Below are 12,299 nucleotides of genomic sequence, written 5' to 3'. Positions count from 1 at the left end.
AATTATTGTTATTTGCAGTGTAAATTATTTAATCTGACTGGTAGCAGCCCTATAGTGTATATTTAATTTATTGATAAATTGTAATAATTTGACATGTAAGATGATGCATACATCTAAAAAGGTTAAAGATAGGCCTTTGTAAAGGTAAATATGCAGATTTAAGTATGTAAAAGCTGATAGAATACTGATGAAATATTTAAAAAAATATTCTGAAGCAAAAATATTGCTTCAGAATAAATTGTTTACTCCACCAAAAATCTCAGTGATGCAGTTATTTTGTGGAGATATTTTGTATGGAATAATGTCTGCTGACATGAAAAGTTCACTGTATATCATAGTAATAAATACCATTTATTACAGCATTGATATTTTGTTTTCTTTTTAATTTATACACATTAAATATTACCTATATGTATGTAATAAAATGTGTATTTCCATTACAGGTTTAGGTCTTGAATTTAATAAAAGGTGGTATTAAAAAGGTCTTAAAAAGGTCTTAAATTTAACTTGTTCAAGTCTGCAGAAACCCTGTATGTAAGTGGACCTTGTACTATTCTGTGGTTTAAGATATAACCACATAATTTCCTAAACAACAACACACTTTTAAACCTAGAAATTTCACCTTCAAAGACTATTAAAACTGATCACATGGACTAAACCTCACTGAACCTGAAAACAGGAACCTGAGAAGTTGAATGACATTGTGAAGGAGGTTCATTTCAGCATTATCATGGTACAAAGGGCTTTAATGAAAGCAGGCGACTTCTCTATGCCCTACACACTCTCCTGTCACTAGCAGACCACCTTCAGACACTCAATACAGTCCTTCAGTGTGTGTGTGTGTGCGCTTTGAGCATTTGACCTCTCAGACTGACTCCTGTGGCTGTCTCTCCTGCTGTAGGATCTGGTGTCCTTGTTCAACTTCCACAACTACGACAACCTGAGGCACTTCGCCAAGAAGCACGATCCTCGCAGAGAGGGAGGGGAGCAGCGGGTGAGTGCCCTCTTCCATTTGCCCTTCCCACGTGCCCCATCAATGCGTTAACCACGTCTTGTATGAATGACTGCACGTAATAATTTATTCAAGACTCTGAAGCTGAGAAAATACAGCAGAGGAAGCTTATTTCCACTAAACGCCTGCAGTCAGCCGTATACAATCACGCCCCCTGCTGGAGGATTTTTACACTACATGCATAGATGGGTAGCTGCTTCACGTCCCAAAGAGTGTAGCTGATTTTTGATGTTAAAACAGCGAGTAAAGAGCAGCGGTTGATTCATCAAAGTTCTCGCTGTGCATGAAATTCTAATTATGCATGTCGATTGCCATATCTTGATTTGCCATGTTTTACGCTGTTTTATCCCAAGTTTTTGTTTTGCTTGCTTCAGTCTGCATTTTCATATTTGTAATCAGAAGGCCCAGATGGAATCTGTAAACTTTTCCCACATTACGAATAATCTGTGCAGTGGATGTAAACATGGTAAAAAAAAAAGTGCATACTCTTATCTAAAGCTGGAAAAATAAAAAGATTAGCTTAAATATTTAAATCTGAATACAGCCCCCCCCCTTTCAGATTTGTTATAAAATAGTATCATTGGCACAAGAAAACTACAGTGATATATTATGGGGTCCGTGGTGATGCTTTTTGAATCAATTTATGTGACTTGTGTAAACACAATGAGGTTTTTTTTAACTGAGAATAATAATAATAATAATAATACAATTATTAATAAGCAAAGTTGTTGTTGCAAAGTAATATAATTTATTAAATATATATTAATAGCTAAGTAGTTTTATATCATCTGTATTTTTATATTATTATCTTATAGGGATGCACGATATTATCGGACCAATATCGGAATCGGCCGAAAATGGCTTTAAATGTAAATATCGCATTATATCAGCAAAAATCCAATATCGTGCATCCCTATTATCTTATTCATTATTGTATATTACAATATAATCAAAAATATTTTATATTATTATTATTGTTATTATATGATGCATGTGCAGTTTTTATAAGCCATATTTTTTCTTTCTTTTTTTTTTGAATAGGAGGGCTCTCTTTGTGATACTTTCTTTAGAGACCCCCAAAACTAATCTGTTCTCTGTGTTGCTCAACACAGCAGTACACCTTCGGACCCCAGGATAACGAGAGCCTTTCAAATGAGCTAGCTCTCAAAGACACTGTGTGGACAAAAGTCTGGCCTACTGAGCACAATGAGGACAGCTTCATTACATTCACTACATGCTTTATGCAGTTTATCTGGAAGAGATTTTCTCTGCTTTGATTTCTTCAGTCTGCATACGTAGATTTATAATAAACAGGCCCAGATGGTATCTGTATACTTTTCCGTATTTCCAAAAATCTGTGGAATGGATTTAAACATGGTAAAATGAGTTCAACTTTGCTGAAAATACTCTTATGTATATCTGAAAAAATAAACCGATTTTAATATTTAAACCTTAAAACCTGATTTAAAATATATATATATAAAAACCTTGGGCATGAGAAGATTGAGATTGGGCAACTGAGACAGTTTTCCTGTTGAAAAGTATAAGTTGCAAGTGAAAATAAGTGGAAAAAGAAATTAAAAGGCTTTTTACAAATCCAAAATATCCTTCTTTTTTTCAAGGGGTAACATTATCAATTGGCTCAGTAATAATAGTAAATATTAATTATTGCAAATAAATATAATTTATATGCTGTTATTTATATTCATTATATTATTCAATCAAAAATATAATTTTTTCATTATTATTATTAACCTGCATGCACAGATTCTGTGTGGGCCTGGTCATCTGTTAATAATCAGCATGCCTTTAATCAGACTACTGCAGCTTAAATGAGGCATGTGCAATTTCTGTGATAAGACAGATCTCTTATGGGTTTTTTTGTTTTAAAATGTTGAAAAACATGACATTTTCCCAGCTGTGTGAATACGAGGCCTCTCTTTGTGACTGTGTTTGTTTTTGTTGACTTTGAAATCTGTTCACACGTCACCATATTGAACAGTGTGAGTCACACACTTTCCCTGGAGGTCCCAAAAAAACTAATGTTCTCCGTGTTGCTCAACACAGCAGTACACCTTGGGATCCCTGGATTACGAGAGCCTTCAGAAAGAGCTGGCTCTCAAAGACACTGTGTGGACACAAGTCTCGCCCACTGAGTGCAATGAGGACAGCTCCACTACTGTAGTCTATAGGATGGAGAATGTCGGAGAAGGCAACTAAAACGGATCTGACTCACCTCGGCGAGCTCTTTGACAGTATATATTTATGTACTTTAACAGTTATTTATTTTCAATGAATCTCATTCTGCGCACATGTTAGTTCTTCACCAGTCTCGGTGAATATGAATGACTATTGTAGAGGATATGTCTAAAGCCTTATGACTTGGCTTGTGTTTATCTATCTGTGCTAATGCTTAAAAGCATAGCGGAGGGCTTTATTCTTCACTTGGACTGCATGGACGTTAGGTGTGGTGGGATTTATAGTCATAGACCGGCAGGTGTTTTTTCGGTGGATGTTGAGGATTGGCTGCTGAATAGAGACTACAGGTGGTTCTGTGTTGCACTACGATTGAATGTTGTGGTCATGCATAATGAACCGCATCTCACCACACGCAGAGTCTTCAGTGAGGTGTCATGAGCATATGGGCGTCCTCTGAAACTATTTGTTACAGGTGACTTAGGCCGGTAAGTGTGACCTTCATTTGAAAAGAAAAAAATGAAAATTCTGTCATGATTTATTCACCCTCATGTTGTTTTAGCCCTGTATGTTGCTGGTGTTTCTGTGGAACACAAAAATATTTTTTAAACAATTTTCATGCAAAAGTTTGTTTACCATATTCCATATAAAATATAAAATAAATAACCATAACAATTGTCCATCTGACTATATTTTAAAGTCTTAAAGCCATATACTAGCTTTTTGTTGGAGAAAATACAAATGTGTGTTTGTATTCATTTCCTTTGAATAATTATCAGTCACTATTATTTATCATTGAATAATAGTGATTTCTGTCTGTTCCTAACTAAAAACTGTTACATAGTTTACCAGACAATGAAAGCAATAGTACACCCAAAAATGAAAACTTGGTCATTATTTACTCGTTCTGACCCCATATGATGATGTTGTTGTTTCTGTGGAACACAATCATTTTCATTCAACCTTTTTGCATATTCCATAAAACAATCTCTATGAAATGACCATAAAAGTTGTCCATCTGATTATAATTAAAGTCTTCTGAAGCCATATACTTACTTTTATAAGGTAAAAGATGAAAATTGAAAGCTGCAGTCCATAACTTTTGGAGCTCTAGCGGTTAATAAACAGAACTGCGTGTGTCTTGCGGAAGAACATTGTTGCCGGAGCTACTTCTCTCTGTTTATGTCTATGAAGAATTACTGGGCTACTCCGCAGCGGTACCTTCCCGAACCAGTCTAAAATAATCCGCATATAAACACTTATTATAGATTTACCATAGTGATTCAGGACAAGCCAAAAACACGGTTTGGAAAATGGATTCATGGTGTACTCGATTATTATATACATTTTGTACATTTTGAACACAAAAAACTTAAGGACTGCAGCTTAAAGTTACTGAAAATGGCATTTGGTGCAAATTTGGAATCTGAGTTCGAATGCATTATCATTGAATTACATCTACAATTCAGTCTGTTCCTAGCATAAAGCTATTATATGACTTTAAAAAAAAACTGGACCATTTGTATAAGTGATGTGTGGCATGCAGCCAACTATGGTAACCCATACCCCATTTGTGCTCTGCATATGACATTCAACATAAAAGTGAAGTAGTATTTTCCATTTTGGCTGAACTACTCCCTTGCTACTGCTCCCTTAGGACACAGTGTGATTTCATTGCGACCAAGTGTAAGGTTAAAAGGGACCTCATGTTGCAAATGGGTTATTCATTTTTAGATTAGTCCGGATGCATTCCTGCTGAATTGCTTGTCTTGGTGACTGCGTGTCCTGAGAGGACTGTTGTAATGTGCAGTGTTAGCATCATAGAGCCGCACTAGTACTGCTCAGCAGCCAGTTAAAGGGGTCATATGACGTTGCTAAAAAGAACATTATTTTGTGTATTTGGTGTAATGAAATGTGTTTATGTGGTTTAAAGTAAAAAAAAAACACATTATTTTCCACATACTGTACATTATTGTTTCTCCTCTATGCCCCGCCTTTCTGAAACGCGTCAATTTTTACAAAGCTCATCGGTCTGAAAAAGCGAGGTGTGCTGTGATTGGCCAGCTATCCAGTGCGTTGTGATTGGCCGAATACCTCAAGCATGAGACGGAAATGTTACGCCCCTCACATACTGTTGATGCCATTAAATAAAAGGATTTGTGTTCAAGGAAAACATGAAAGTTGCAGGGAATAATTTTTTTTCCCGGCTTGAGAAGTCATAGAAATGGATACATTTTTTTACATTTTATGATACACTTAGTATGAAGTATCATTTATATATAAAATTATCATATATTATTTATAGAAGATTTTTTTATTGTATTTATACAAAACATTTTTCACCTAGAAGTTGCTTTTTGTGAGCATTTTTGAAATCTTCATCCAGAATTTGGTGCATGATTGGAAAAGTCATGTAAATTAATTTGTTTAGCAGAAGGTGTGGGAACTTTTTCTGGATCTGCCATCCATTGCAGCTCTGCTGCCTTGCCTTCTGTTGCACTTCATGGTAAGCTAAGTGTTTAGTCTGTCTGTGCAAATCACAGTTCCTGTTCTCATTGGCATGAAGTAATCAAGCCTTGCATTGATCCTGTTGATCCAGGATGAGAAATGAAACAGTACAGGGCACCTCATGGCTTTAAAGTTAACAAAACCACATCTTGGACCAAACTCTTTCAGTCATTATTCTATTATTGTTATTAGCTTTTCCTTGTGATCCATCATTTGTTAGAAACACAGCTAAATTAATTGAATTCATCTCTAGTTGTGTTGCTGTAATACCGTTTCGGTCCAAATGTCTGATGTCTCATTACATGTCCATTCAAACAACAGTGGTTGTCTGTGTGTGGGTCACATGCTCATAGCACAGTGTAACTTGACACACAGATGACATCTCATCTATCTTGCTGTCTTTCTTACATGCTAGCGTGCAACAGCCTAGAAAACCTTCAAAGCTATATAAGATGTGAACAACCTTCAAACAGTTTTAAAATCAAGCAAGTTTGTCTAGGTTTTCGAGTTGACTTAATCTGAAATTAACATGCAAATTTCTGGAGAATAATTACACATTAGCAGACAGTAGTGTTTTGTGTTTCCATTTAAGACATTAAACTGACTTGGATGTAATTAGATTATAATTAAACACACATGCAAGGAGACTCTGACATTTCTCGGATGATCTTTAGGCCCCAAAACACTGACAACTTCTACCACTGGAAAGCAAGAATAAAAGTATTAAATCTGAATTACATGTTTTTAATGTAATCTATATGTCCATTCTTCATCTAATGTTAAATACCAAGTGTTTATGTGTTGTAAAACCAATCATATTTGTATTTGACCATCTGATTGTTATTCAAATTGATGGTTTTGGTTGGTTTGTGATCACTTTTTTGCACAAAACTTTACTTAGAATGGCACTAATAGAATTTACAGAGAATGGCTTTGCAACAAGATGGGCACTTTTTTGTAAGTTGTCTGTATTTGTTGTCTTGAAGTTTGCGGGTTTTGCTGACTATCATGAAGGGTTGCTGATGTCCCCTAGTGGTGCCTTTCTGTCCCTCACCAGCACTTGCATTTTTTGCATGGCTTGCTTGGCTAATTTATATAATCAGATCCTAATTCAAATCAGATGTATCCTGCTGCTACTAAATCAAATAAAATTATTTCGTTTTGATTGAGGCAAGGGTCTTTAATACAAGGTGTTGCATGGATTCTGCCATTAAATGTTTGATTTCAAGTTGTGATATGTGTTTAACAAAAACACATACATGTGTTTAACATGTGCAGCATATATTAAGTTAATTTGCAAAAACCTATAAACGCCACGCTGATTGCCGTGCATTATTCTCCACATATAGCGCGATCTGAACCCTAAACACGTTTTGTCAAAAAAGCCGGTTTTGTCCACTTTCAAGGCATCGCGAGTTCACGTTTTACTGCAGAAGCCGACAAGCATCCTTGTTGTTTTAGTACAGAAGCCGATAAGTCCATTTTAGCGAATCAGCGCGCTGTATTCAGGTCAGGTGACAAGGCTACTTTCACTTTGAAAAGACGTGCTAGCTGAGAGGAGTTTCATCAAAGCTGATGAAAAGTACGGAAGTTCTAAGCGGCCAAGCATTATTATTTTTTTCCTTGTTTTCTCGTTATAACGACTTATTTTCTCGTTATATCGACATAACGAGAGTTGTTTTCTCGTTATAACGACTTAATTTTCTCGTTATATCGACATAACGAGAGTTGTTTTCTCGTTATAACGACTTAATTTTCTCGTTATATCGACATAACGAGAGTTGTTTTCTCGTTATAATGACTCGTTAAAAAAAAAATTATGCATGACCGCTTAGAACTTCCGTAGAAAAGTGATCGAGGATGGATAATTTCGACGAACTTGATGAACCTGTGATATCTTCTTCAGGGCGAAAAAGGAAAATAAAAGCCGAAACATTTTCACGGAACCTTGCAAAAGCAGCGCGTTACAGACAGAGGTGAGGGAAAAGCTCTGTGTATTGCGTGTAATCACATCCATACAGTTTATGATCACAACAACAACAACGTTTGTCAGGCATCTACATTATCATCTGAGGAAATTACAAAGATTAAACAAGTGTTTTTTTTTTACTCTAAAACATGAAATGTGGAGTTGTCTGCTTTTGCCAAAAAATTACTGTTGGGAGTTATCTGCTTTTGCTATAAACGTCCTAACTTCCAAACTTTTAATATGTAAAAAAAAAAAAAACATACTTTCAATGAACTTTAATTTAGTAAATGACCTGTATTTGTTTAAGTTATTATTACTTAATCAAAACAGAAACTTGGAATGCGCAAAAAATAAAAATGGAGTTATCGATTTTTGCAAATGAACTCTTCAAAAATCGGACTTAAAGTGCAACCTTCTTCAGTATTATACAGTATGAAACAGGGGATCCCTTTGCCTTTTGCTCAATCCACCTGAAAGAACTGTTGAATTCAAGTGTTCATATTTCAATGCACTTGATTCAATTTTTCATTGTCTAGGTTATTTGCTGTTTCCTCTCACCAGCTCTCTATTAATTTCAGTCTGTTAGAGCTAAAGGAGGCACTCTGGAGGCCTCCGTTTCTGCCCAGCATCTATCCATAATAACTTGTTCCTATTCCACAAAGGCTCTTTTCTATCATTCCAGGTGAAATCTGTCATCAACCTCCTCTTTGCTGCCTACACAGGAGATGTTTCTGCTCTCAGAAGGTACCGAGTTCTTCATTGCCTACAAGTCTCTGGAGCATTTTTTCGTCTGTTTCTGTAATATTTTCATCATACGCAGGTTTGCACTGTCCTCCATGGACATGGAGCAGCGGGACTATGACTCCAGGACGGCGCTGCATGTAGCAGCCGCTGAGGGTACAACACTGCACATGCTGTCACTATTTAGAAGCCAAGGACCAGTGGTGTCTGTTAAGTTTGGTATCTGATTGTTTTCCGGCTGGCAGTCAATGAACTGTAAGATAGCAAAAAAGATGACAAACAGAAAGTGAGGCTGCATTTTGACTCAGAATGTGCATGGCCTTGTCACTGTGCCATATAAATTTGGTAACGGCGTCACTTGGTGGTCAAAAGTGGTAATGTTTTACATAATGGTGATTAGCAATGCTGCCCAACCTTACAATGTGTATATTTTTTGCTTATTTAAGCCTTTTCATTCTAGTTTAATCACTATAAATGTTGGTCCTCAAATGCTGTTTTTCTGGGGAATGAACTAGATCTTTATTTCATGCCTTTTTTCAGTATGCTGCATTTTTACATCTAAAGTTCAGTCTGTAGTGTGTTGCATAAATGAAACTATTCCTTTTGATTTTAGGACATATTGAGGTTGTGCGTTTTCTGTTAGAGGCCTGCAAGGTGAATCCTGGTCCCAAGGACAGGTGAGCAAACACAATCAAAATACTTTTGATTTTAGAGCAAAATATTCATTTTCTTAGGCTTTTTAATTTTGAAATAGGCGATTGGAAGACATCAGGATTCCCATGATGGTCTTGGAAAACTTTTCAGGAATTTTTATTTTAATTGGATGTTGATAAAATCCTAAAAAGTCACGTACAAGCCATGGAAATTGATTTCTAACAAGAATTAGGTCGAACTTTCTCTTTGTGAGTGCAATATGTCTAAAATTAATTAAAATGCATTTTCATATTCAATTTCAATTACAGTTACATTAATAAATACATTAAAATACATTTTGATTGTGTGCATATATAATGTGTTATTTTTATTATAATATATATATTTAAAAAGTCTAATATATTGGATATGTGAAGGATTCATATTATTATAATAAATCAGGGGAGAGAGAGAGATTGATTTACAAAATAATTTTATAAAGTTTCTATATATTAAATATAAATACATTGTACACTTCTCATAATAATAAATTATACAATTGGAGATTTAAATCTCTAATATTGTAGAAATGTAAAAAAAAGTTTTTAATTACTATTGTAAATTAATTATTTTTAAACATTCATTTTATAATATTATTGCAATAAAAACATACTTCTGTCTTAATGTTAATAATAATAATAATAGTGCTGTCAAATGATTAATCGCATCCAAAATAAAAGTTTTTGTTTACATAATATATGTATGTGTGCTATGCATATTTATTATGTATATATAAATACACACACATGCATGTATATATTTCAGAAAAATATGTTACGTTTATATATTAAATATATTTATTTATAATATAAATTGTGAATATAAATATATACATGTAAATATTTTCAAAATATATACTGTATGTGTATAATAATAAATATACACAGAACACACATATTATGCAAACAAAACCTTATTTTATATGTGATTAATCGTTCGACAGCACTAAATAATAATAATAATTAATAATATCATCATCTAATAGTTATACAGTAATAAAACAACTAGAAAAGATGTGGAAACCATGAAAATAAAATAACATTTGTGTCCTTTAGGTGGGGCAACATGCCTATAGATGAGGCGACACACTTCGGTCATCATGAGGTGCTCGCGCTTCTACAGGAGTACAACAATAAATACAACCCACCGGTGAACACTGACGCAGACAAAGAGAGTACAGAGAAAAACCTGGACGGGATGCTGGAGACGTAACCATTTCCACTAGCACTAGAGGACACTCTTCTGGAGCAGCCCAGTGAAGACTGCTCCAGCTCAATATCAGTGTTTTTTTGGGGGGGAACAAAATCAGTACATTTTTTTTTGTTTCACGTTGTCTCCTGTAGTTTTACATGCTTTTGTGAGAAGTTTTTGGCTTGTTGACAGCTTCTTCCTTGCAAGAAAGGGCGTAAGTCATGATGATGGCCATATTTAATGGTGCGAAACGACTCTCAGTAGACGCTATAATTGTATGTTCAACCCTTTCGTGCCTGTGTAAAGTTGATTGAGGTGTGGGGAATGATGACTACAGCGATGACATTGCTGTCCCGAGGGCAAACGCCTAAACTCAAGCATAAAGAATGACACCAAACAATCCTGTTTAGGAATTCAGGAGCATTAAAAACTGAGAATTTGCTCACAACATTTAAAAGCTGCTGGCCAACATATCTTCTTTCTTTATGTTGGGGGAAAAAAAGTAGCTTAGCAGAACGTAATGAAAATCGTGACGCGAGACTATTGCATTTCCATTACCAAACAATCGGTCGAGTGTTGCCACAAAAGACAATTATCATTAAGATAAGGAATGCGAGAACGAGTCGTGTGTAAAATTCGAAAATTATTTAAAGGCTTGCATGCATTTTGTACATGTGTATCACTTTTATTTTATTGTACTTCATTATTTGAACATTTTAACCACTGCCAAATACATCGTTATTTTTTAGTATTTTTTATTTTAGTCTTCACCTTATTACCAGATAGATGGTCTATATATATTCGTCAATGCACTCATAGTTTAAATATTTACATGCAGAGCCCCCAAAATGACTGCATTTTGAGAAAGCACACAATGTTGTAATCTGAGAACAAAAGCGATCAAAAATCAAATAAAAGACACTGCATTTGTGCAAACCATCTGTGCATTTACGTATATTTTATGAAGTGTTAAATTACTATAAATGTAGTTTATTGTAAGACAGTTGTTTTAGCAGTGAAAACTGATGTCACACTGGGACCAAACACTTGAAGAAAGTCAGTTGGACATAACTTAAGTTCATGTCAAAGTAAATGAATGGAAACTGTTTTAAAGACACTTCAGCACTATTCAGTATTCTTTGACGCAAATATTTCTTGCAGATTTCTATTAGACTGTATCTGGCTCACTCAAGCCGGTGTGTGTACATGTGCAGTTAAAGCAATGGTTGATGTGCAATAATGAATAAAATTGTGTTAGTAATTAAAAGGGTGTAATTTTACTTATACATTATACGTGGACAAACCCACACAAAACACTGAAATTCTGACTGGAAAAAAATGTCCCAGTTAACTGGAATTCAAATATATAACTCAAAAGTAATACCATTAAAACCTCAACTATCAGCACAAATCATGTTCAAGGTGAAACAGTGCAGGATGAGCTACTCACCAAAATATAATACTAACCATGAGCAACACTACCAGTGATGCAACAAGAATATTTTCTTACATTTATGCATTTTATCCAAAACAACTTACAATGCATTCAAGGTATACATTTGATCAGTTATCTGGGAATCGAACACATTTGCATTTCTACCCTCATTCTCTACCAGTTCAAAACCTAAATCCTCTAGATCTGATGAGTCTGACAGATCATGTTCAATCGTGTCCAGCCCGTGGTCTTCATTGGCATGCTGTTGTACCGTCTTGGACTTTCAAACCAGAAAGTCTGTCTTCATTTATCCCTCCTACAGCTAAAAGAGAACAGAATTTGACTGTATTCCAAATGTCCTGATGGTGTGCAAATACCAGGACAAAAGCACAAATATATAAGTCTCAGAACAGATGCATATGATATAGCATTTTCCACTTTATTATTTGGTGATTTTTTTTGTGCTTTGTTTCCTTATGGCTTAGTAAAACTAACTCTTATCTTATTTTCTTTATTGTGCAAGTCAGTTCAACTGTGAGATCAATGGTCAATAA

At 35.0% G+C, this 12,299-nt stretch overlaps 1 protein-coding gene across 1 annotated transcript in view; it reads left to right on the top strand.

Annotated features, from left to right (window-relative positions):
• The window catches only part of LOC107602138 (glutaminase kidney isoform, mitochondrial-like), a 52,510-nt gene extending 40,502 nt beyond the window's left edge, over nt 1-12,008 (top strand). Inside the window, exons 13-17 of the mRNA XM_016294548.1 lie at nt 902-994; nt 8,368-8,429; nt 8,506-8,582; nt 9,040-9,103; nt 10,175-12,008. Of these exons, the coding sequence (XP_016150034.1) occupies nt 902-994; nt 8,368-8,429; nt 8,506-8,582; nt 9,040-9,103; nt 10,175-10,331 (453 nt within the window). The 3' untranslated portion in view covers nt 10,332-12,008. The remainder of the gene's footprint in view (nt 1-901; nt 995-8,367; nt 8,430-8,505; nt 8,583-9,039; nt 9,104-10,174) is intronic.
• Nucleotides 12,009-12,299: the final 291 nt, after the last annotated feature.

Source organism: Sinocyclocheilus grahami, unplaced genomic scaffold, assembly GCF_001515645.1.
Source record: "Sinocyclocheilus grahami isolate Dianchi unplaced genomic scaffold, SAMN03320097.WGS_v1.1 scaffold320.1, whole genome shotgun sequence".
Classification (NCBI taxonomy): Eukaryota; Metazoa; Chordata; class Actinopteri; order Cypriniformes; family Cyprinidae; genus Sinocyclocheilus; species Sinocyclocheilus grahami.
Note: the sequence above shows the minus strand (reverse complement) of the source record. Positions and strands in the feature narration are given on the sequence as shown.